The following is a 27133-nucleotide window of genomic DNA, read 5'->3' on the forward strand; positions in this document are numbered from 1 at the left end:
CTACTGAACGTTTTCTAATCTGATACTTTTGACACGTCAATATACAAATGTTAGCCAAACATTGATTATTCAAAGGCGTTGTATATACAATCCAAAATGGCATAAATGAAAACATCAGCTCAACACAAAAAGCATAATTTCTTATACAGCTCCACTGATGGAAAAATAAAAATATTAAAGGTATCAGAAAATGGGGTTACAACTCGTACAAACCAATTTTTTTTTTACCAAATTTATTTTTTTCCTTTAGTCACATTAACTGTTTTTTTTTGCAAGTTTGATATCACCGTAATCATAATAACCTGGAGACCTGAAGACTCATATTACCAGGTCAATTTTACCATGGCATTTTTTTCACTATTCACTTGGATTTTTTTTTTCCTGTTTCTTAGTACACTGTAAGGTAAAATGAATGGTATATTTCAAAAAGTACAACTTGTCCCATAAAAAAACAAGCCTTCATATAGCGTTGTGCACAGAAAAATAAACAAAAGTTACGACTTTTGAAGGAAAAAGAACTTGAGCCTAAAGGGTAACATTCCTCCTTGTGGAGAGACAAGCCAAGCCTGGCATGTCAGAGTGAGGAGACTTATAAGTCGTGCATGCTCCTTTGGGAAATTAAACATGCAGAGAGTAAGAAGACTAGAAGTCTTGGGCCACCTGTTGGAAAAGAATGAAACACAAAAACTAAACATAGCCCTATCAGGAATGGGTTTGTTACCTAAAATACGTTATTTGTAGGTTGATGCTATAAAAGTTCTCAGTGGTTTCAGCTCAATTACAAACGAGATTGTTTTCTCCAAGACCTTCAAGCAATATTGTCATATCAGAATCTGGGCTCAATGGAGAACACTACTGTAACGTTGAGCCCCATGGGGGCAAAGTTCCACTGTCCATTTGGGCAGTTTTTTGGATAAATGGACCGATTTTGACAATTCAGTAGTAAGATAAAGCTTTGGACAATTATACTATGAAGATAAGATCTACATCACATGGTTTGAGAAGCTGATAATCTTCAAAATTAATCATATGTAATGTGGTCAATGTTACGTTTCACGAAAAAAGGCCTCATAATGTTCTAAAGACAAGCACTTAGCATTTAAAAAAACTCTCTCTTATAACTTCTGATCCTTTTTGCTTTGATCCCCATCCTCACATTGTTATCCAGAAAAGCCAGCTGTCACCAGACACAATGCATTGATGTAAGATCTGGAGGTTTTGGGAGGTAGGTTTATGAAGAACATTGTTAAAATGAAAGATATGAAGAACACACTTTACTACCAAAATTGGAAATATTTTTCTTCTCTAAAGAATAATGTCTGACCAGATGTTTCTAAATATTGGCAGAACAGTCAATATCCAGTCACCCTTCCTGAATTAGCTTCAAACCTTTCATGTATGTAAAATACAGTCTAATTCTTTGCTATAACTGATATTTTTAAGGCTTGTTAAAAAAAAAAAGTCTTGTAGAACATTTTGTAATTTTTCGTTCATAAAGAATTTGGGTTCTAAAAAATGACTCCATAATGCAGTAAACCTAAATCCATTTCTATACTTTACTAATAATCAGATAATTCTTTCTCTGCCTTTTTTTTTTCTCGTAGTCCCTAGTTAGATTTTCAACAATCCTAAAAGAATCATCTTATTTGGTCTTTAATTGGGTTCTCGGCTTTTGACAATCTCTACTTTTTAGAATAGTCCATCAATAAATTGGCAATACAATGTCCCTTTCCTGAGACTGAATTAGCTCTATGCAGTAGGCAGTGTAGGGGAACCCGGAAGTAAGTGCTCAATTTTTGAGCAGCACCCCCGCAGGAAAATGTAAGAATTACAGAATGCCAATTGAAATCAATACTTTTTCTGCATAATGAAGGAAGGACAGGTCCTCCAGATCATTAAACGCTCTTTCATCATCCAGAAAAGGGATGTAGAAAATGTTTTTTTGTTTTTTTTTAAACTTGACAACCCCTTTTTAAAGATTTTTTTTATTACGTTAGAAATAATTGGAGTTTTACCTGTATTTTCCAGGAGTATCCATTTGACTCAACATTAATTTTTGTCTTCATTTCATAGTTTATTCATATGCTCCTAATAGGACTTTATAATAATGAAATAAACACATAAAATTAGAGTTGATCGTTTATCTTCACGAACATTTTTTAATAATCAACCTATAGAGTATTTTATTATGAGGATAAAATTGGTGTCAGAGGGTTTATTCAGGACTTTTATATTGATGGCCTATCACTATTTTTTCATTTGCGCTTTTTTATTTTTTTGAGTTGCTCCCTTTTTGAAGTCTAATTTACATGTTTTCCTGTTTTCTATGTACAGCATTGTAGACGGTGTTTGGAGTTTGCAGATGTTTTCAGATGATTTTATCAATTGTGACTTTTTAAAAAGCTGAAACATTTTTTTGCAAATACTCAGTCCCAGTGATTTTATGTGCATCTCAATTTGTTTCTGTAAATTGTGCAATATTTTAACAGTACATGCAATATAAGGCTGTAGGGATTGAAGAGAAAAATAAAAAAGCATTTTAAGAAATTGTTGGGAAAAAAAACGCAAACAAATACTAAAAGACAAAAAACAATAAAAGTAATTAAAACAATGCAAATGGTGAATCAAGCCCTATGTCTTGGAAGCTGCGCAACTTTAATGTGGGTCACACACTTTATTAATATTATTATTATTATTATTTATTGTTATAGCGCCATTTATTCCATGGCGCTTTACATGTGAGGAGGGGTATACATAATAAAAACAAGTACAATAATCTTAAACAATACAAGTCATAACTGGTAGAGGAGGAATGAGGACCCTGCCCGCGAAGGCTCACAATCTACAAGGGATGGGTGAGAATACAGTAGGTGAGGGTAGAGCTGGTCATGCAGCGGATTGGTCAATCGGTGGTTACGATATGGCAGACGCACAGGACTGACAGGCTATGGCGGAGACACAGGACAGGCAGGATATGGCGGATGCACAGGACAGACTGGCTATGGTGGAGACACAGGACAGGCAGGATATGGCGCACGCACAGGACAGAGAAATGCAAAGCACAGAGGGACCTGGGTCAAATGGAGACAAATGACAATCAGGCATGGAGCAGAGGGAAGGGTAACCTTAAATAGGCTGCGTGCCACAGGACATCCGGGTCAGGGTCCTCCAGGGTCACCGAGTGGAGGAATGGAGTGTCTGCAGTTGAGAACAAGAAAGTGCGCGTGCGCAGAGGGAGTTAGAGTGGGAGGTGCGCACGCGCACCCAACGGGAACCTGGGACCAGCGGCGAGTCATGAAGAGAAGAGGCCGGAAGGCGATTGCACACCGCAGGAGCACGCCGGGATGGGTAAGTATGCCAGCGGGCAGGGAAGAGTGCGGCAGGTGCAGCGGCAGACGCGGTGGCAGGAAGAGGCGCTGTGACACCTGACATTTTTGCTTTGGTAAATACTTGTGACCCTCATGAAATAATAATTCTATAGCATGTTTTCTTAGCTATGTGTTGTGCCGTTGCTCTGTTGATCCTATCATATGTTTAAATACACCACTGGGCATTACTGTTCCCAAGGTCCTCAGGGGTGTGTCCCTACAATGTCTGTCATTGATTGGTCAATGTCAAAGTGTTCAGAGAAACACCCATTTGACAAGGCAATAGTAACACCTAACTGTCTATTTATAAACTTCTAGGAGGAATAATAGAAGGACGGCACAATAAAACATTATAAGAGAAGATTCTCTAGAATTGGCATTTTATTGCAGATGCAAGCATTTATTAAGACAGACTTGTCAGGAGAGCTGAAGAAGCCTCTGAAATGCTGTTAGAAACCAAAACTTCCATTGTCTCTTATATTCTCTGGTGGGATTGATTGCAACTGTCAGACTCCGGAGCGTCTTATTGTGAGGAAATACCTAATTCAATGTAGTCTATAAAAATTACCTATTTTATTTCATTTAATAAAAAATACATCTTCAGGAAAATTCAAGAAACATTTTAGTCCAATATAACATATCATTGGGATCAGTTTTCACTCTGGAGGACCCAGCATGTCTTCATTATACATAAAGTCCATCGATTTCAATATGGTGTAATACTTCATTGCACCTGTGGTGGCACTGTAGGAAAACAGAACACTTGCTTTTGCTTTGATTACCGCTGATCACTGGTGATTCCAGATGTTACACACCTTGTGGGCAGAATATTGATAATGTATCCTTCCAAAAAAAAAAAAAAAAAAACCTTTCCAAAAAAAAGCAAACACTTTAATCTAAATATTCCATACTATTTCTATAAATACACTGGAGTTTAGAAACCGTTTCAGAAAATCCTCCTTGAGCAAAATAAATAAATAAATTGTCTGGAAGAAACCTATTTCTATTGAGTTATCCCGGCAACCATATGTTATTCTCTCCCCCGAGGATAGCGACAAAAAAAAGTGTAGACGGCTCTGCTTTAATCAGTGCATAATTTACTTTATTAATGTTTTAACCATTAGATTGTCAATGTTTTCTCGGGTGTTTAAATATCCCGAGTAGCTATTTTCATGCATAAATTCATGTGTATGTCACGCTTGTTATCCTCAGAGGTTGTAAAAGGAATTATAATCCTGTTATGATTAAGGAATGGAAGAGCAAGAGATGCAAAATTGATTTCAGACTCCTATGGAACAGCTTAAGAGCGACAGCGAAAGGTCCAAGTTCCGGACTATGAATATAAACATCATTCCAGCTATATTATTATACAATACTTTTTTTTATTAACCTGAGCAGATAAGGTTTAGGGCCTGATTCAAGAAAGTGTTTTGGTTTTTTTTGCCAGAATTATGGCATAAATCACTTTGAAAAGTCACAAATTGTTTGCACAAATTTAGCAACTTTTGTCATTTTTACACCACTCCCATTCAAAAACAAAATGTCAGTTTTAATGAAATCGGCCAATTTGCGTCTTATGATTGGCTATTGATGGACATTTCCAAGGTTGTTTTGTTAGTGCGTATTTCGGTACCGCAGCACAATGGCTCAGTGGTAAACTTTGTTGGGACAAGTGTTGGGAACTGCCAAAATTGGTGGGTTTTGTTGACTTTGCTCTGGTTTTTATGGGGGTTATTGCATCATGTCTTATGGTTTCCCTCACATTACTTTTTCTGGTACCACTTAATATTTTTCATGAAATGGATATCTATGCCGTTCCATAGGTCTGCCATTGGCACCCAAAATTAACCCCCAATGGGGCTCACAATTTAGATTCCCTTTCAGGATGTATTTGACGTGTGGGAGGAAACCGAAGAACCTTGCGGAAACCCACACAAACACCGGGAGGACATACAAACTCCTTGAAGATGTCATCCTTGGTTGGATTTGAACCCAGGACCCCAGCGCCTTGCCATAAATGCGTAGTATATGTGGATCCCACCAATGGGACCTGCATCTGTCTTGAGAACAAGGGGGCCCTGATGCCTGCCATTGTCAGTGGAGAGTTGGTCGGTAATCCCATTAATTTGTTTGGGACCAATTCTCCACTGAAAGTAGGGTGAAACTAGGCCCCTTTCTCATAATAGATGTGGGTCCAATTGCCGGGACCTACATCTAATATATATGTAGGACATATCCTATGGATACGGACTAATTGTACGAGCTGGGAACACTCCTTTTTATCAAACATTTCAATTTGAAGTGAAGTGAATATTTTTCTGCCCAATGATGGCAGAAGTATTCTAGGAGTGATACCTTTATTAGCTAACCAGAAAATAATATGTTTGCAAGCTTTCAGAGCACAGTGTCTCCTTCTTCAGGCATGATTACTTTTTGTAATCTTGCCTGAAGAAGGAGCCTCTGTGCTCTGAAAGCTTGCAAACATATTATTTTCAGGTTAGCCAATAAAGGTATCACTCCTAGAATACTTCTGCCATCATTGGGCAGAAAAATATTCACATCGATTTTTTGGGCTAACACGGTACCACAATACAATTTATTATTGTACATCAATTATAAGTGAAATAATGTATTTTGACCAATCATATATTAGGACACCCTGATATAAAGATTTGTTCTTCGTTTCCTTTGCTTTTAACATAACATGTCTTGAGATATGTTGTATGAGTTTTTAAGAAATACATCATTTGTGATACTCTGTAAGGGGGATGTCTATGCTATATGTGTCTATTGTGGCTATGCTGTAGTTGGGATGTAGATTGTGGCCCGTCGAGAGGTTTGCTGGGATGTCACCATACTTTATTTCCATTATTTTGTGAGAAATCCTAAACCAAATCCAAGATGAGATAAGGGTAGAAACCTCTGTACATCTGGCAAATGATAGACTATGGGCACATTAGACATTTCTAAACTGTTCGTATTATTTGCCGATTAGCGGTAGTCAGCATCTACTAACGCACCACTTTCCGTTTTATTGCAGGTGTGCTTTTTCTACAGTATGGAGAAGACACAAAGAAGCTCCAGATGCCCAATGAAATTACCAGTGTAGACACCATACGTGCCCTCTTTGTAAGTGCCTTCCCGCAGCAGCTGACAATGAAGGTGCTGGAATCCCCCAGTACCGCCATTTATATAAAGGATGAAGGAAGGAATTTGTATTATGAGCTGAGCGATGTAAGGTAAGAGAACAAAGCGAACGTAATACTTGGAGAATTATATTTATGAGTATTAGCATGTAATCTATAGAAAAATTGTAAAAAATCTCTAACAAGGCTTTGTGCACACGACGTCTTTTTCAGACGGTTCCACTGGGAATCTGTCCAAAAAAGTACCAAGAGAGCGCCCCCAAAAAATGTACATAATGCACAGTATAAAATTAAACCCAGCGACGACAGAAAACATACCCTAACAGGGGGTTGTGTTTCTTTATCTCATTTACCATTATCACACATATAATGTAAAATGTGTTTGAATATAAAATGTCTCCTCACGTATCAACTCAATATCTCAGGCTCCCTGCGTTGGTGTGTTGGTATCTTTTAAAGATTATCTAAACATTTTTTGTTTTTATTTAATTATCCTCCAGGCTTTTTCAAATATGTAAATTTCTGTAATATATTTGATTACCTTATTTTGCTTCCTTCTCTCCCAAACACTTCTCTGCAGTTCTACTTTTAATACCCAGTTCAGGCTCCTTTAGAAGCTGTTTTCAACTGCTGCTCGACAAACATCTGTACATGATAACCACACACTGTGTGTACGGGAATTCCTCTCTTTCAGCCTTTCATTCCCATGTCTCCCAAGGCTGTACTCAGAAGGGGGATTTCATGTATCCAAGTTTATTGAATATAGTGTACAGCTGTTTGCAGAGCAGCAGTTAAAAGCAGTGCCTAAAGAATCATGAAGCGGGCATTGAAACTGCTGATTTTGTTTGGGAGAGAAGAAAGTAAAATAAGGTAATAACATATTACAAAGTATTGCAAAAATTTATAACTTTGCAAGGAGGATACTTAATTTAAAAAAAAGTTGAGTAAATGTTTAGGCTCTGCAGTTTTCCTCTTACTCCTCTTTATCCATACCTCTGCCCTTAAACATGTCATGGAATCCCATATCTTCCCGTACCACTGGGCCTCACATATATCCTCTCATTTCCTAAAACTTAGCATGGGAGAAAACTCGGTTTATCTTTATTTTTGAACTATCTGACTCACTCCCTACCAGACTTATTAATCGTAGTTAACTGCTCCATACATTCCCAAACAAACTCTAGCCTTCAAAAAAAAGAAGGCTAAGAGGAGACTTAAGAGCGGTCTACAAACATCTGAAGGGCTGTCACACTGCAGAGGGATCATCTTTATTCTCATTTGCACATGGAGACATGAGAAGTAATGGAACGAAACTGAGAGGGAGAAGATACAGATTAGATATTAGAGAACACTTTTTGACAGTGAGGGTGATCAATGAGTGGAACAGGCTGCCATGAGAGGTGGTGAGTTCTCCTTCAATGGAAGTCTTCATACAGAGGCTGGACAGACATCTGTCTGAGATGGGTTAGTGAATCCTGCTTTGAGCAGGTGGTTGGACCAGATGACGCAGGAGGTCCCTTCCAACTCTAACATTCACATTCTATGATTCTATGATCTTGGCTTTTTAACTTCTCATCCAATCCCTTACTCCATCCTGCCTCCTCCATCTAAAAAAAAAACATCTCAAATGCTCTTTCCTCAATCTTGAGTCAACAAAATTGCTATTATAATTTCTTCCCTAGACCACATCAACATTTTTTCTTTGTGGCCTCTCATCTAACTCTTGTTCCTCTCCGATCCAATCTCAAGTCTGCTTCCTCAGTTAATGCACCCCTCTACTCATTCCCTTTCTTCCTCTCTTATTTGTCAATCTATTAACACTGACAAACACGGCCATGACCTATCCCGTTCGTACATTTCTGACCCAATCCCCCGTTATCTCCCAACACTTAATCATCTCCTTCTTCAATCTCTACTTGTCTGCTCTTCAAACCACTATCTCCAGGATTCCGCCTGTCCTTCTCTCTACCCCAACTGGTCAGACTCTTCCCAACCATCGAAACCTTCAAGAATGACCTTAAAATCTGTATTTTCAGAAACACCTCCAACCTACAATAACCTGAAAACTGCCTTATGAGCAACTTCTACCCTCCTTGTAACCTTCTACAAGCCCATACCATAATCGAGGGTCAGACTCGTACACACCCATCGGAATTCCTTGCTCTCACGATCTGGGCGCCAAGTCCCAAGGACCACAGATTAGGATGGCAAAGTTTTCCCAGTTTGTGGTTCTTGTTCTTCATTATCCTAGCTCAGTAATGTGACTCTTTTAAAACCATTTTGTTCTGTTTGATCTGTAGGATCATTGCAGCGCTACATGAGGACGGCTGTATTTTAGCTTTATAAGCGAAGTCAAATTTTATGTAAAATGTAACATCTTGTGAAAGTTGATTCATCTCACTTCTCTGCCTTGTGCCGGAAAATGAAAGTGTAAATACTCTAACACCAGATTTATAAGACTCGTGTTATCCCTGTACATGGGGTGCAGCGTACACTGTCAGCACTAGATCAGAATAAATGGCGATTATTAATATTCTAGACATTCACGGCTCTTGATACGAAGTCAGTCATCATGGAGGTTCGAGGCAATTTAAGTACTGCAGTAGTGATATTAATATTCTATAATCTCACCCTTAGGACTCGTTCCGAGTGCCTCATTATCATTATCATGTGAAATTACAGTATTACACCAGGGCATATGATTAGAATTATGCAGAATGTGCAAATAATGGAAATTAACACAAATAACTTCTATGGCTTTTTCTGTACTTTATCGTTCAGTTTTGGTAAATTTTTTGTATCACTTTTTACCCCCTTCAGTAAAAGCAAAAGTCTACTACTTTCCCATTGAGTGGGAAAACACTTCCACGTTATATGACAAAGTTTATTAAGGTGCGCTTTCTCCTTTTTTATTGATTCTGTATAATTAGTTTTAAAAAAAATCATAAAAGTTAGACAGAATTTTATTACTTTTTATCTTATGTTTTTTTTTAGATTTTTTTTTACATTTTAGCTAACGGATGTCCAGCTGCTGTAGTAATGAACAACCCATAAAAAGGAGATGGGCATTATTCCTGGATGAATGCAGATTCGCCGCTTTTTAGTGTCTATTGAAGCTGAAGCATTTTTATTACTCTGGCATTTGGAACGCTAAAATTAATAAGATAAGAAGTTAAAGACTAACTTGTAATTTTACTGATTATTAATAAAAAAATACATATATATTTTGAAAACAATGAAAAGGCTTTGGGCTTTTTATGTCATTTTCACATATTGGAACACAAGTGTAAAAAGTTCAATGGTCATGATCTTGATATACTCATTATCCAGCTTGAGCGCCATGTGAAGAAATATGAGCACTTACAGCCCTGGGTGTAATCAATGAGGTTAAAATGGTCATCTGAGGAATTCTGTGCTGTACTGAATCATCAAGATCCACTGCTGGCAGCTCCTGTGCAATTGCCGACCAACGACGTCCCAGATGTGGTTGAGGTGGGAGATAATTCCGGAGATGCTGCAGCCATGCTAACAAATATAGGCTACGCACTCACAGGAACATGAGCAACATGCGGCCTGGTGTCATGCTCAAAATCGTCTCCTCGGACACTTTGGAGAAATGGACATACCACTGGTTCCGCAATCACATCGATGTAACGCCGAGCTGAAGTATAGCTGGACTGAAGACAGGAGGGGTCTGGCTACCATATATTATGGCCCATCACAACAAGAAGTAGGACCGATGTGATGTTCCGTCATGAAGGCCTTTTCATGACTTTGCCCACATGGTCCCATCAAGATTTGAAGACTAGCGCGTAGTGATCCAATCTATGCTGCAGGTGAAATTATGCATGGCATAACAAGACTAAGGTGTCTAACACTGTCTGCAGAAACCATCAGAAGACATTTCTACACGTTGGGCTACAAACCGGACATCCAGCTACATTTCTATTGACCTCCCTCCATCGTTTTTAAAAGCTATCATGATGCGGAGCAAGACGGCAATGGGGACTGGAATGGGTTTATATGCTGGTCAGCCATGTGTTGCTCTTATGTCTTGTATGCAATGATAGCAGGAAATTAGTCTACAGACCACGTGGGCAACCCAATGAAGAGGCCTTCATGAGAAAATTTGAAGGTGTCCCAGGAGTGTTTTTTTCAACACAACATCAGGCTGCATGATGCTTGTTATTATGAGCAGCCTGCCCCCATCAAAAACATCTGGAACATCATTGGTCGGCAATTGCAAAGGGAGCTGCCAGCAGTGGATCTTGATGATTTTCCCAAGTGCATTCAGCGTGGTAAAAAATTCCTCAGACAACTATTAATAACCTCATAGGTTTCAGCTGTAAGGGCAGAGATTTCTGCATGTGATGCGCATACTTGATGCTGAATAAATCGAGATGTTTTGAAATTTTTGTTTCAATTTTTTTCATCATTTGCATCCATCCTGCTATTTCCATAATTCCACATCTTTCCTTCTTGCTGTTGCAATTTCAATGTTAAGCAGTGGAGATTACAGGAGGGACGCTAAACCATATCAATATGATTGGTCAAACAGATGGGTGACCATGGAATCCGTTCCCATGGTATTGTGAGGACACGTAGGATTCTGTTGTCATGCAGCCTGAACGACCAAGCACATAAGTTTGTATATTTTAACTGCTCTCCCCGATGCAGTGGTGCTAGCAAATAAGGCCGCAAGTGCACCAAGACCACGCCAATTCCGGCAAGTGCACTGATTGTCCACATTATTCATCAGTCGTATTAATCAGTGTTATAATGTATTTATTAACTGAGCTATGTCAAAGGAAAAAAGGTATGGCTTGTGACGGGGTGTACGGCAGAGCAAGAAGGGACAACAGGCCGAGGGATGATTCAACAGATTTATTATCAAGAACGCTGAAATAACACATGCAGGTAGATCTAACGAGTCCACAATTAGTCCAATGGAACAGGTTCGGGGGCACCTCCCGATAATCCTTGTGCCAGGTAACAAAGCAATAGTCCACATGAGTCCAATAGATCCCAAAACAATCTCACAAACGACGAGATATGTCCTCAGCTCAAGTCTCGCCCCGTTCGCTTCCGCAGTCCCAGATGAACATGGGGTCTTGCCTCAGCTAAGAATCCCGAATCCTTCTCCTTCAAGGATCAACTCACATCTGATCTCAAAATAAAAATGGATTGTCTGAGCTCCAGGGATCCGCCCATGAAGGGGTAGGGGTTACACCTTCTATTCAATGGTTGGGTCCACCAGAAGATTCTAGACTGGTGGGCTCCAGGCAGTCTATGTAATATGTACATTTGACTAGCCACCTGCTGTGAGGAAGAATGGCTATTCCTCCACTAGTGATGTTGACAAAGCTTAATTACATTATAGCTTAGGGCTGCAAGTATTGGGGGAAGGAGACATTGTTACAGGTGAACTCCCAGCCAAGAAAATACATAAATTACAGCTAAGGCTACGTTCACATTAGCGTTGCGCCGCTGTTGCGTCGGCGACGCAGCGGCGACGCGCCCCTATGTTTAACATAGGGGACGCGTGCGTTTTTTGGGTGGCGTTTTTCGCCACGTGCGTCGTTTCCGACGCTAGCGTCGGACGCAAGAAAATGCAACAAGTTGCATTTTCTGTGCGTCCGATTTTCGTCAAAAACGACGCACGCGTCGCAAAACGCGCGCGTTTTTGCGCGCGTTTGCGCGCGTTTTAACATGCGTCGCGCGTTGCGTCGCCGACGCAGGGCGGCGCAACGCTAATGTGAACGTAGCCTAATAGAAACCAGAGAACAGTTACATACATCAAATGGCATATTATTCAAATAGAGGACAGGGCAAAAGTACATATCATGACATGGCTCTCGGAGGAAGAGTTGGAAAACAGAAATGTGCAAAAAACAGAAAATCATGGGGTTCTAGGGTATACTAAGGTCTTAATCTGTAAGGTTGCATGAGTAGTAAAGTATACAGCAGGTTTACAGGAGAGGCTATCTTACTATTTTTAGCCAATTTTTTCAAATAATGGTAAATGTAGAACTACTAATCCATCAGGGGCCACTCATTGGTGGTTTCTTATTACCAATATAGTAAATGGGAAGCATAAAAACTATTTTTTTTCTCTCACATAAATATTCAATTGGTTGTCCATTACCCCTTCTCCTTCCCACGCTTGGCCCCTATAAAATAAGAAAGCCTATGCTCACCTCCCGTGCAAGTCTCGCACGATGAAAGCCCTTGCAAGATGTGCCATTAATGAGTAGAGACCGCCTTCTGCTGGCCAGGCGAAACCAAGCAGAACCAAATTGTGCTGGAAGATTTGCAGGGGAAGAGACTTCCCGTGCGCGGGACATGATCAGGTGACCTACAGGAATGACTTGATATAAAAGCCCTGCGCACTAAACCACAGGCAGATTTGGCACCAGAGAAGAGAGTGAAGCAGACGCTCTCCATGGATGTCGTGGAGGTCCCGCAAAGGGGAGCCTTAGAAGAAGAATTGCATGCAGGGCCGATGAGTTCAACGGAGATGCCGGTGCTGCTTTTGAATGAGACCGAAAATGAACCAGAAGTCGACTTACAACCTCCGATGGCTGAGTCTCCAAGTAGTCCAGAAGCGCCTCTACGGGAAGCGCTCCACAGGACTCAGCATGCTAACACCAAAATTCCCCCTATCCAGTAACTCAGAATGAATTTCCCTGGTCCTAGATATAACAGAAAACTAAGGAGTGCGTTCGTACTTGAGCTACCTGTCAGGAAACTTCAAACTCAAAAGGAATCCACTCCTCCAAGGATTGGCGAGCAAAAAGGGGGAAGGAATGTAATAAGAAGCAGTGAAATCCCTGAAGAGCCCTTGCAGGATGTGCCATTAATGAGAAGAGACTGCCATCTGCTGGCCAAGTGAAATCAAGTGGAACCAAATTGTGCTGGAAGATTTCCTCGACTTGATCAGGTGACCCACAAGAACGACTTCCTTGATACAAAAGCCGTGCATGCCAAATCGCAGGCAGATATGACGCCAGAAAAGACAGTGGAGCAGATATGCTCCAGGAATGTCGCTGAGAGCAGCGTAACAGGCCTCAGCGGAAAGTCTGCAACATCAATGCATCGTCCATCACCTGACAAGGCCCCGATTCTGCACAGGAGGACTCCAAGGTCTGCCTGCACTAGTCAGGACCAGGATTTATGGCCCACGCCAGTAAAGCTCAAGAGGCCAGACGTGGCCTGTCAAGAGCCAAGCCATAGTCCACTCTGTTCCAATCCTAAGAGACTTCCGTCAACGGTCAAACCAAAAAGATTCATAAGGAGACTGCAACACAGGGGACTGCAGAAGGACAGTGTGTGTGAGCCGGACCATCAGCTATCCTATACAATACCGGGGTTGGCTGGGATTAGGGTCTCAGGTTGAGATGGGGCCGGTTGGTGCGTGGGAGGCTCAACGTGTTTTGATAAACTATGTCAGAGAGAGACTTGCAGCCTAGGGGGAAACTTGGGCCAGATGAACAGAAAGAGAGAGAGAACTTACATTGTGGCTCCCACAACTGGGCTCACCACTGTTGTTAACAGAACATTGATGTTAGATATAGAAAGTCTTCCTTTGTTTTTCCAAGTTTATTGTTCTCTTTGTTTTAATGCCTAGCTACTAACACTATTTATTTGGTGTTATTTTAAATCACTGGGTATAAATAGAACTATAATTATCCCTGATTGGTTCCGCCTTGTGCGCCTGTGCATTGCATCCAGACACCTGCATTACATGGGCACCTGTGGTCCCAGTGCTTTCATGCGGGAGCATTACACATGGTGCCCAATCAGTGCTGGAGTCACTGTCTCTGCCTATGGACAAATTGAACATGAAGAGGAAGTCACAAATCAGCTGCGGCCCAAACTTCCTCTTCATGTTCAATTTGTCCGAAGGCGGAGACAGTGACGCCAGATCTGATTGGGTGCCGGGCTCAAGTGCCATAACAACCGCAAGAGCGTCGGGACCACGAGTGCCAACACGGCAGGAATGGCGCTGACACGGGAGTTGAGTTTAAGCTTTTCTATTTTATCGGGACCAAGCATAGTAAATGAGCAGCGGTTGTCCTAGTTGTAGACATCCCCTTTAAAACAATAAGATTGAATGACGATATCATGTATTCAGATGTTTAATCTTACCTAAATTTTATAGCAAGGTAATAAAACACACCCGTCACTTATATTATACATCTATTAGGATGATTGTAGGGATCTGCTTTAATTCCGTTCCTCCTGTATACATGACGGGTTTATGTTTAATCGCCTGTCTAGTTTGTACATATAACCTTTTCTAGAATTCATCATTCCTCTCCTGACATTACCCTGATCCTTTCATCTTCAGAACGCAGCCTCTTGTTTTAGCTTTTAAATCTCTGTATAAATATATGTCAGCACGCCATAAAAGACGTCGGACGGATGGTTTTTCACCATCATCCTACTTTCCATCGGAAACCCCTATCATGGATTGACACTTTGGCATTATGTATCACATATATGATGTGTGGTGTATATATTCTGAATTTCCACTTTAGAAGTATTTTGTTAAAGAAAACACCATATAAGACATCCCCACAGCTGTCCAGTTTTATTCCTATATACAGTTATATGAAAAAGTTTGGGCACCCCTATTAATCTTAAGCTTAATGTTTTATAAAAATTGTTTTTTTTTGCAACAGCTATTTCAGTTTCATATATCTAATAACTGTTGGACACAGTAATGTTTCTGCCTTGAAATGAGGTTTATTGTACTAACAGAAAATGTGCAATCTGTATTCAAACAAAATTTGACAGGTGCATCAGTATGGGCACCCCACCAGAAAAGTGACATTAATATTTAGTAGATCCTCCTTTTGCAAAAATAACAGCCTCTAGTCGCTTCCTGTAGCTTTTAATGAGTTCCTGGATCCCGGATGAAGGTATTTTTGACCATTCCTCTTTGCAAAACAATTCCAGTTCAGTTAAGTTTCATGGTCGCCGAGCATGGACAGCCCTCTTCAAATGATCCTACAGATGTTCAATGATATTCAGGTCTGGGGACTGGGATGGCCATTCCAGAACAGTGTAATTGTTCCTCTGCATGAATGCCTGAGTAGATTTGGAGCGGTGTTTTGGATCATTGTCTTTCTGAAAGATCCATCCCCTGAGTAACTTCAACTTTGTCACTGATTCATGAACATTATTGTCAAGAATCTGCTTATACTGAGAAGAATCCATGCGTCCCTCAACTTTAACAAGATTCCTGGTGCCGGCATTGGCCACACAGCCCCAAAGCATGATGGAACCTCCACCAAATTTTACTGTAGGTAACAAGTGTTTTTCTTGGAATGCTGTGTTTTTTGGCCGCCATGCATAACACCTTTTTGTATGACCAAACAACTCAATCTTGGTTTCATCAGTCTACAGGACCTTCTTCCAAAAAGAAATTGGCTTCTCCAAATGTGCTTTTGCATACCTCAGCCGACTCTGTTTGTGGCGTGCTTGCAGAAACGGCTTCTTTCGCATCACTCTCCCATACAGCTTCTCCTTGTGCAAAGTGCGTTGTATAGTTGACCGATGCACAGTGACACCATCTGCAGCAAGTTGATGCTGCAGCTCTCTGGAGGTGGTCTGAGGATTGTCCTTGACTGATCTCACCATTCTTCTTCTCTGCCTTTCTGATGTTTTTCTTGGCCTGCCACTTCCGGCCTTAACAAGCACTGTACCTGTGTTCTTCCATTTCCTTACTATGTTCCTCACAGTGGAAATTGACAGGTTAAATCTCTGGGACAGCTTTTTGTATCCTTCCCCTGAACAACTATGTTGAATAATCTTTGTTTTCAGATCATTAGACAGTTGTTTTGAGGAGCCCATGATGCCACTCTTCAGAGGAGATTCAAACAGGAGAACAACTTGCAAGTGGCCACTTTAAGAAGCTTTTCTCATGATTGCATACACCTGGCTATGAAGTTCAAAGCTCAATGAGGTTAGAAAACCAAAAAAAGTGCTTTAGTAAGTCAGTAAAAAGTAGGTAGGAGTATTTAAAACAAGAAAATGATAAGGGTGCCCATACTTATGCACCTGTCAAATTTTGTTTGAATGCAGATTGCACATTTTCTGTTAGTACAATAAACCTCATTTCAAGGCAGAAACATTACTGTGTCCAACAGTTATTAGATATATGAAACTGAAATAGCTGTTGCAAAAAAAACCAATTTTTATAAAACATTAAGCTTAAGATTAATAGGGGTTCCCAAACTTTTTCATATAACGGTATGTCCTTGTGATGACCTAAAGGTCACCCAATATAGACCAAATAAAGCAAAAAGTAAAAAAAAAAAAATCTAGAAAAGAGGATCTTGTGTTTAGTATGTATGTGTATAGTATTGTTAGCACAAAGAAGCAGGACCCCGTTATTCCAGAACCCAAGACAGATGTGATGCATCCATAATAAATCATATACTGTAGACAATATATTCAGGAGACATACTGTAGAAGATCTTATATTGAGGTCCTCATAGTCTCTGCTCCTTTTGTTCTGGTGTTTGCATGCTATACTGTTCTTATCACTAATAACTGAATAACCAAAACTGAACCTAATATTAAAATAAGTTGACCCTAATAATGGGAAACCTGAATTGTCCCGTACAGGCTATGTCTCCGCATCTGAAAAAAAGTTTGATGGGCAACAAAACAAAATCTTCCATATGATTTGTTCAAAACAATGTGGCAATAATTAAATGTCCAGACTTCTTTTTTTTGGAAGGTCCCCTTTATCCTAGTCCCCTGTATAATTAACTTCTAAAGTAAAATAGTTGGCGGATGGGGTGTTGTTTATGCCATCTGTGCCACATTGTTCTCTGCCAGTAGATTAGATGTCCCATGAGCATCTTGTGACATCTCTCCCTTCCCTAATCAATAGTCTGATTGCTACTGGTCAGACCTCTCCAATGAAGCAACTAATTAGAGAGAGCATTAGACCATTGATTGATTGGGAAACCTTCCGTAAATCAGGGAAAGGAAGAAAAAGAAATAGAAAAAAAATGACAGAATGAGACCTAAAAAGAGAAAGACAGAGAAAAAAAAATCGACATGCAGAGAGATAGAAAGAGAGCCCGAGGAAGAAAGAACAACACAAAGAAAGAGAAATAAAAGGAAAGAGAAAGAGACACCCAGACAGACCCCAATTCATCAAGACTGGTGAGTTTTGTCGCCGGTCTAGATGAGGGAGAATGGTGGAGTCAGACATTCCCAGGGGCGAACATAGAAATCATGGGGCACCATAGCAGAAGTCCTAATTACCCACTCCCCCCCACAAAATAATATTTGGCGGGTCACAGAAGTCATATCCCAAGTTTGCAGCCCTTACAAAGTAATTTTGTCCCTATTGAAGCCCTTTTGATGTTCCCCACTCTAAAGGTACCTTCACACTGAACAACTTAACAACGATATCGCTAGCGATCCGTGACGTTGCAGCGTCCTGGATAGCGATATCGTTGAGTTTGACGCGCAGCAGCGATCTGGATCCTGCTGTGATATCGCTGGTCGGTGCTAGAAGGCCAGAACGTTATTTCATCGCTGGATCTCCCGCAGACATCGCTGAATCGGCGTGTGTGACGCCGATTCAGCGATGTCTTCACTGGTAACCAGGGTAAACATCGGGTTACTAAGCGCAGGGCCGCGCTTAGTAACCCGATATTTACCCTGGTTACCAGTGTAAATGTAAAAAAAAACAAACACTACACACTTACATTCCGGTGTCTGTCGCGTCCCCCGGCGTTCTGCTTCCCTGCAATGTGTCAGCGCCGGCCGGCCGTGAAGCAGAGCACAGCGGTGACGTCACCGCTGTGCTTTATGGCCGGCGCTTACACAGTGCAGGGAAGCTGACGCCGGGGGACGCGACAGACACCGGAATGTAAGTATATAGTGTTTATTTTTTTTTACATTTACACTGGTAACCAGGGTAAACATCGGGTTACTAAGCGCGGCCCTGCGCTTAGTAACCCGATGTTTACCCTGGTTACCCGGGGACTTCGGCATCGTTGGTCGCTGGAGAGCTGTCTGTGTGACAGCTCTCCAGCGACCACACAGCGACGCTGCAGCGATCGGCATCGTTGTCTATATCGCTGCAGCGTCGCTAAATGTGACGGTACCTTAAAATATCCCTTTTATGGCTCCCATAAAATATGATGCCAAGAAACGTGTCCCCCAAAGTAAGATACCCCCACAGTGAATTTCTCCACTGTACCCTATGGTAGTACTGTATGATACCACCAAATTGAACCCAACACAGTATGATGGCCCCAACATAGCCCTTTACACAATATGATGACCCTCATACAGGCCTCCATTCACTTTGATGGCCCTCAATACAGTATCATGGCACCCACACAAACCTCCACACCGTATGATGGCCTGCACACATTATAATGGCCCTCAATAGCACTCCAAACAGTATATTGCCCCCCTATGATCCTCCTCAAGGTATAATGCACCCCTGACAGCCTTCTAAACAATATAATGGTCCTACGTAGTCCCCCAAAAAGTATGATGACCCCACAAATATCCCTTCAAATAGTATGATGCCCCCAAATAGTATGATGGCCTCCAAATAGTATGATGCCTTCCAAAATTGTATGATGGCTCCCACATAGGCGTCCAAATAGTATTATGCCCCACAAATAGTCCTCCAAATAGTATGATGCCCCCCTAAACAGTATGATGACCTCCACATAGCACTCCAATTAGTATGATGGCTTCCAAAGAGTATAATGCTCCCAAATTGTATGATGGCCTCTTCATAGGCCTCCAAATAGTATGATGGCCCCACAAATAGCTCTCCAAATAGTATGATGCACTCTTAAATAGTATGATGGCATCACATAGCCCTCAAAAATAGTATGATGGCCACACAAATAGCCTACCAATAGTATGATGCACTCTTAAATAATATGATGGCATCACATAGCCCTCCAAAATATTATGATGGCCCCACAAATAGCCTACCAATAGTATGATCTCCTCAGAAATAGCCTTCCAAATAGTTTGATTGCATGCACAATGTACTCAGTGCTTAAAAAAAAAATCATGCATTAGGAAATGATGAAGGAGAGAGCTGATGCAGTCTCCTCCATCGTTGCTTTCAACTGTGTCTACATCCAGGCCGTGGATATACAGTAGTGTTGACAGGAGGGCGGTGGCGGTGCCTGTGCTGGGGCCCTCATATTCAATGTTGCCATAGCAGCTGGGTCATCTGTTGCTATTAGGGTAGTGTCCACGATCAGGATCACTGAACACATGGATTTAACTGCGTGATCGTGGGCACAGAGCCTTAGTGGTAGGCCGCCGGATGCTCCTGATTCATGAAGAGGTGCATCTGATGAGTGGTGTGCGCCATGCCAGAAATCTTTCTACAGTCAGGGACTGAAGTGAGATATCTGTCAGGGGGAACGCCACAGCTCCTCATGAATTAGACATCACACCCCCTTCCTGCCCCAGCTCCACCCATTTTGGGGGAGCTGGGAGAAACTCGCATGAAAACAACAAAAGTCGCAAAGTTTTGCTGCAACTCCTACTAGCACCAACATTTTTTCGACTTTTCAAAGCTTTTATGCCACTTTTTTTTGGCGTAAAAGCTTTGATGCATCAGGGCCATAGAGAAAGATAGAAGGAGAGAGAGGAGAGAAAAAATGAGGGAATGAAAGACAAGCGAGAGAGAGAAGAAAAGAAGCTAGGAAAGAAAGAGAAAAGGGAAAAAAAAGAAAAGAAATAAAAACGAGAAGAAAATAAGGAAGGAATGGATTAAAGGAAAGAATGATGACACCTAGGCTAGGTACTGTATATAAACCCGTACTTCTATCTATATTTTTGGGTGTATTGGACCCCACGTAAGGTTGTTGGTGCTGGACCAAGTCTTGCAGATCTCACAAGCTCCATTGGGAACTGTGCACCCCTATGTATCACGTACGTTGGTTAGAACGTCTGGCTCTTGACTCTTTCATTGACCTTACTATCCTTGTAATATTTAATAAGAACCATCTAATCTCTGCAAGTTTCCACTAGTTGGTGCTGAAAATAATTTGTCTTTGTGTCGGCAGCCCGAGCCAAATAATCTGTTTCATTTCACATTCGCGTATAAATTCCCATAGGGGAAATCTAGACCAAGAGTACAAGCTGCGCCATGAAATATGTTGTGTATTTTGTAACATTTTCACAGATTTCTACATAAAAGTTTTCATTCTCTTATCAGAGTCAAATTTACTCAATGTCGTCTCGAGCTGATTTCTGCAATCTGTCTCTGCTCAGCTGTCGCTGCTGTTACAGCTCGTACTTTCTTTGAGCCGCTGATTGCAGTATTTGCCAATTGTCAGCACAAGGCGCTCAGAAAAACAAAAAAAATTGTCAATAGAACGCCAACTACATTAATTTATTGACATCCTGTAAATGACTTTATCTCTTTGGCTTGGAATGGCCAGTTTTGCACTTCCATCCCTGCATAGATCACCGCTTATTTATTAGATGGAGCTGTGGCTGTAGATACATGGTTTTTAAACCAATGAAATCCTTTTGCGCCTTTCCAATATTAAAGGGCAAAGAATGTCAGAGAAGTCCAGGTTTTAGTACCAAGATCACTTGATTTATGGTCAACTCTGTTAGCATACATCTCCCTATATTCCCTACATAGAATCATAGAATGTTAGAGTTGGGTGGGACCTCCAGGGTCATCGTGTCCAACCTCCTACTCAATAGAGGATTCACTAAACCATCTCAGACAGTTGTCTGTCCAGCCTCTGAAGACTTCCATTGAAGGAGAACTCACCACCTCTCGTGGCAGCCTGTTCCACTCATTGATGTCCCTCACTGTCAAATAGTTTTTTTAATATCTAATCTGTATCTTCTACCTTTCAGTTTCAGTTAGGAGACAACAGCTAAATTAAAGTCATCCCATCCATTTTTCTACTAGCACCGTCCCATCCTGAAGGATTTATTAGTAATGTCTGATTAATGCAGGTCCCACTGCTTGGACCTACAGCTCTCTCGAGAACTAAGTCTGGAGCTCGTTTGCTCAGCAAATTTTAAACTCCTATAAAAATGGAGAGAGCTGAACATAAAAAGCCACCACTCCATAATCGACGGCTTGTGACAGGCCCCCATTAATGAGATATATGTGTAACCCATAGTTGAACCTGCATCTATCAGACATTTATAGTATATGCTGTTAATATGTTCTAAATGAATACAATGAGATAACTCCAATAAGCATATCCCAATGACCACCCGATGGATAAAAGCTAGTCTTTGAGATAACAGGTAAATTGAGTAAAATATGTAGATGGTGAGAAAGAGTGGAAGTGAGATGGAAACAGGGGTGCAGCATGAGAGAAGTCTGATAAGATCTCACAGTAATGATTCAGTGTGGTCTATCTCCGTAATGCTGTGCTGTACAGAGGCTTCATACGGCTGCTCACAGTGCCTACAGCCTGGTAGTATAGCGCCACAGTGAGTAACTGTGTCGGCATTGTGTACCTCGTTATGCTTCTTTAGGTCCCATGCACGTACCAGCAATAGAAGTCATTAGAACATAGCATACCACTACAGTGCTGACAGGGGAGCACCTAATGGAGCATTGTATAGACACGACAACTCTGTATGCCCCTGTAACGTGATGTGGGGCGGTAGCTGAGGGTGAAGCACTCATCTTCAGCGCCCTGACACGTTACATGAAAGTGTGGGTCCAGGTTCGGTGTGTAGCGCCCTGACACGTTACATGAAAGTGTGGGTCCTGGTTGGGTGTGTAGCCAGTGTTGTGGGCTTACCAGGACCAGATGTTGCACAGCTCAATGAGGGAGACCACCATTCCATAATAAAATCTTTACTGAACGGTGACTCGGTAAGGGTTATGTACAAGGGACAGTGGGTACAAAGTCTTATGGACGTTTCCTTTACAGTATGAATCATCATTCTGCACAGTATCCTTCTTCTGTAGTCTACGCAAGGGTTCACAAGGCACACTGTCTCTCCCTACTTTGCCATCGCCCAGCTTTAACTCTACAGTCCTGATTAACAAGTCTCCTTACTGCTCAGTGGCTCCACGTCCTATTTCTTACACTACTGGTGCCCCGGATCTACCGCTCAGGACTTTTCACTAGTGTCCATCTCTCAGTCCTGCTAAAGCCTGCTATCTTCTCTGTTACATGCTCGGGGCTAGGAGTCCTCTCTTACTCTGTTGGGACCCAACTCCGCAAGGCCATTCCATCCCTTTCTGTCTAATTTTCTTCAGGATTGCACTATCCCTTCTTCTTAGTCTCCTCTCATTCAGAGTCCATCTTTATGCAGCACTGCTCACATTGCACTCCCAAACTTTTATAGTCAAACTAACAGGAAGCAGACCCTTTTCATAACACTAACCCCTCCCCCTGTGGGCTAGTCCCAAACATTAACTCTATCTTACCCTACCGTCAACTATCTACATATCTATCGTACCCTCCATTCTATATTACTAACATTATGCATTTTATACTTACAATACTTATCACACTGTATACATAATACATTACATGACACGGTTTTACAGAAGATGCATACACAACACGATTGGTGTCTTCGGGGATAGAAACGCGACAGCATAGTCCACCACCCTTACACCCCCATGTCTCCTGATGCCTAAGGGCTCGTTTATACGTTCGTGCAAGATAAACCACATACGGATCAATCGTAGCCAATGTGCAGTGCACATGGACCTTTTTCCATCGGTACTGATGATCCACATGGAAAAAAATCGCTCCATGCACTACTCATGTCTATTTCACGGGAAGGAATAGTGCATGCAATAAAGTCTGGTCCTGCATCTTTGTGCCATACAGATAAACAGGGGGCCCCAATCACGGACATAGTAGCCCCATTTTTTGATGCATCGAACTGAACCCAAACATACAAACACATAAGGGAAGGTTCATATAGCCTTATTACGGGCATATTTTCTCATCTGTCGAGTCATGACAACAAATCTTGTGACCAGAACTGCCAGTAGAATCCCGGTCGCACTGGTGTTTGCAGACTTAAAGGGAACCTGCCACCAGTTTTGTCATAATCAGCTAAAACTATCACGATACTCAGCGCCTGTGCTGCATTCTGTAGCTGGTTACATAACCTCCTGACTCCCACTGTATACCCTCTGGAAATCTTTTGAAGTTCTCCCTCGCTGTATGGTAATCCTGTCAGTCCGGTCCGATAAGTGTCCTTTCTGTGCTCTCTATATCCTTCCTTCTGGCTGCTGCTCGCTGTCCTCCCACTTTAATTGACATGGATGACTCCTCCTGCATCATCCACCTCTCACGCCTTCGCACCATTCCTTGCTCTACTGTGGGCAAAGCCGAAAACGTAATTGAGCATTTGCCCACAGTAGGGCAAACCATAGTGCACAGGCATGAGCCTTGATTTCTTTGAGCAGGCGCAAGATTTCGCCCCTCCATTTGGATGACTGCAGTAAGAGTCATCCGTGTATATCAAAGCAGGAGGACGGCGATCAGCAGCTGGGAGGAGGGATAGAGAAACTGGGAGGAGGGATAGAGAAGCTGGGAGGAGAGATAGAGAAGCTGGGAGGAGGGATAGAGAAGCTGGGAGGAGGGATAGAGAAGCTGGGAGGAGGGATAGAGAAGCTGGGAGGAGAGATAGAGAAGCTGGGAGGAGGGATAGAGAAGCTGGGAGGAGGGATAGAGAAGCTGGGAGGAGAGATAGAGAAGCTGGGAGGAGGGATAGAGAAGCTGGGAGGAGAGATAGAGAAGCTGGGAGGAGGGATAGAGAAGCTGGGAGGAGGGATAGAGAAGCTGGGAGGAGGGATAGAGAAGCTGGGAGGAGGGATAGAGAAGCTGGGAGGAGGGATAGATAAGCTGGGAGGAGAGATAGAGAAGCTGGGAGGAGGGACAGAGAAGCTGGGAGGAGGGACAGAGAAGCTGGGAGGAGAGATAGAGAAGCTGGGAGGAGAGATAGAGAAGCTGGGAGGAGGGATAGAGAAGCTGGGAGGAGGGATAGAGAAGCTGGGAGGTGGGATAGAGAAGCTGGGAGGTGGGATAGAGAAGCTGGGAGGAGGGATAGATAAGCTGGGAGGAGAGATAGAGAAGCTGGGAGGAGGGACAGAGAAGCTGGGAGGAGGGACAGAGAAGCTGGGAGGAGAGATAGAGAAGCTGGGAGGAGAGATAGAGAAGCTGGGAGGAGGGATAGAGAAGCTGGGAGGAGGGATAGAGAAGCTGGGAGGTGGGATAGAGAAGCTGGGAGGAGGGATAGAGAAGCTGGGAGGAGAGATAGAGATAGAGAAGCTGTGAGGAGGGATAGAGAAGCTGGGAGGAGGGATAGATAAGCTGGGAGGAGGGATAGAGAAGCTGGGAGGAGGGATAGAGAAGCTGGGAGGAGGGATAGATAAGCTGGGAGGAGAGATAGAGAAGCTGGGAGGAGGGACAGAGAAGCTGGGAGGAGGGACAGAGAAGCTGGGAGGAGCGATAGAGAAGCTGGGAGGAGAGATAGAGAAGCTGGGAGGAGGGATAGAGAAGCTGGGAGGAGGGATAGAGAAGCTGGGAGGTGGGATAGAGAAGCTGGGAGGTGGGATAGAGAAGCTGGGAGGAGGGATAGAGAAGCTGGGAGGAGAGATAGAGATAGAGAAGCTGTGAGGAGGGATAGAGAAGCTGGGAGGAGGGATAGAGAAGCTGGGAGGTGGGATAGAGAAGCTGGGAGGAGGGATAGAGAGGCTGGGAGGAGGGATAGAGAAGCTGGAAGGTGGGATAGAGAAGCTGGGAGGAGGGATAGAGAAGCTGGGAGGAGAGATAGAGAAGCTGGGAGGAGGGATAGAGAAGCTGGGAGGAGGGATAAAGAAGCTGGGAGGAGGGATAGAGAAGCTGGGAGGAGGGATAGAGAAGCTGGGAGGTGGGATAGAGAAGCTGGGAGGAGGGATAGAGAAGCTGGGAGGAGGGATAGAGAAGCTGGGAGGAGGGATAGAGAAGCTGGGAGGAGGGATAGAGAAGATGGGAGGAGAGATAGAGAAGCTGGGAGGAGGGATAGAGAAGCTGGGAGGAGAGATAGAGAAGCTGGGAGGAGAGATAGAGAAGCTGGGAGGAGGGATAGAGAAGCTGGGAGGAGGGATAGAGAAGCTGGGAGGAGGGATAGAGAAGCTGGGAGGAGGGATAGAGAAGCTGGGAGGAGAGATGGAGAAGCTGGGAGGAGGGATAGTGAAGCTGGGAGGAGGGACAGAGAAGCTGGGAGGAGAGATAGAGAAGCTGGGAGGAGAGATAGAGAAGCTGGGAGGAGGGATAGAGAAGCTGGGAGGAGGGATAGAGAAGCTGGGAGGAGGGATAGAGAAGCTGGGAGGAGAGATAGAGATAGAGAAGCTGTGAGGAGGGATAGAGAAGCTGTGAGGAGGGATAGAGAAGCTGGGAGGTGGGATAGAGAAGCTGGGAGGAGGGATAGAGAAGCTGGGAGGAGGGATAGAGAAGCTGGGAGGTGGGATAGAGAAGCTGGGAGGAGGGATAGAGAAGCTGGGAGGAGAGATAGAGAAGCTGGGAGGAGGGATAGAGAAGCTGGGAGGAGGGATAAAGAAGCTGGGAGGAGGGATAGAGAAGCTGGGAGGTGGGATAGAGAAGCTGGGAGGAGGGATAGAGAAGCTGGGAGGAGGGATAGAGAAGCTGGGAGGAGGGATAGAGAAGCTGGGAGGAGGGATAGAGAAGCTGGGAGGAGAGATAGAGAAGCTGGGAGGAGGGATAGAGAAGCTGGGAGGAGGGATAGAGAAGCTGGGAGGAGGGATAGAGAAGCTGGGAGGAGGGATAGAGAAGCTGGGAGGAGGGATAGAGAAGCTGGGAGGAGGGATAGAGAAGCTGGGAGGAGAGATAGAGAAGCTGGGAGGAGGGATAGAGAAGCTGGGAGGAGGGACAGAGAAGCTGGGAGGAGAGATAGAGAAGCTGGGAGGAGGGATAGAGAAGCTGGGAGGAGGGATAGAGAAGCTGGGAGGAGGGATAGAGAAGCTGGGAGGAGGGATAGAGAAGCTGGGAGGTGGGATAGAGAAGCTGGGAGGAGAGATAGAGATAGAGAAGCTGTGAGGAGGGATAGAGAAGCTGGGAGGAGGGATAGAGAAGCTGGGAGGTGGGATAGAGAAGCTGGGAGGAGGGATAGAGAAGCTGGGAGGTGGGATAGAGAAGCTGGGAGGAGTGATAGAGAAGCTGGGAGGAGAGATAGAGAAGCTGTGAGGAGGGATAGAGAAACTGGGAGGAGGGATAGAGAAGCTGTGAGGAGGGATAGAGAAGCTGGGAGGTGGGATAGAGAAGCTGGGAGGAGGGATAGAGAAGCTGGGAGGAGGGATAGAGAAGCTGGGAGGTGGGATAGAGAAGCTGGGAGGAGTGATAGAGAAGCTGGGAGGAGAGATAGAGAAGCTGGGAGGAGGGATAGAGAAGCTGGGAGGAGGGATAGAGAAGCTGGGAGGAGGGATAGAGAAGCTGGGAGGAGGGATAGAGAAGCTGGGAGGTGGGATAGAGAAGCTGGGAGGTGGGATAGAGAAGCCGGGAGGAGGGATAGAGAAGCTGGGAGGAGGGATAGAGAAGCTGGGAGGAGGGATAGAGAAGCTGGGAGGAGGGATAGAGAAGCTGGGAGGAGGGA

The 27133-nt window shown here is 43.2% G+C and overlaps 1 protein-coding gene across 12 annotated transcripts in view; it reads left to right on the top strand.

Moving 5' to 3' along the window:
- Window positions 1-27133, top strand: part of KIAA1217 (KIAA1217 ortholog) — a 514478-nt gene that overhangs the window by 356696 nt on the left and 130649 nt on the right. For all 12 annotated transcript variants that reach the window (XM_069729573.1, XM_069729574.1, XM_069729562.1 and 9 more), the window contains one exon: window positions 6409-6607. In XM_069729573.1, the coding sequence (XP_069585674.1) occupies window positions 6409-6607 (199 nt within the window). The remainder of the gene's footprint in view (window positions 1-6408; window positions 6608-27133) is intronic.

Source organism: Ranitomeya imitator, chromosome 6, assembly GCF_032444005.1.
Source record: "Ranitomeya imitator isolate aRanImi1 chromosome 6, aRanImi1.pri, whole genome shotgun sequence".
NCBI classification, from domain to species: Eukaryota; Metazoa; Chordata; class Amphibia; order Anura; family Dendrobatidae; genus Ranitomeya; species Ranitomeya imitator.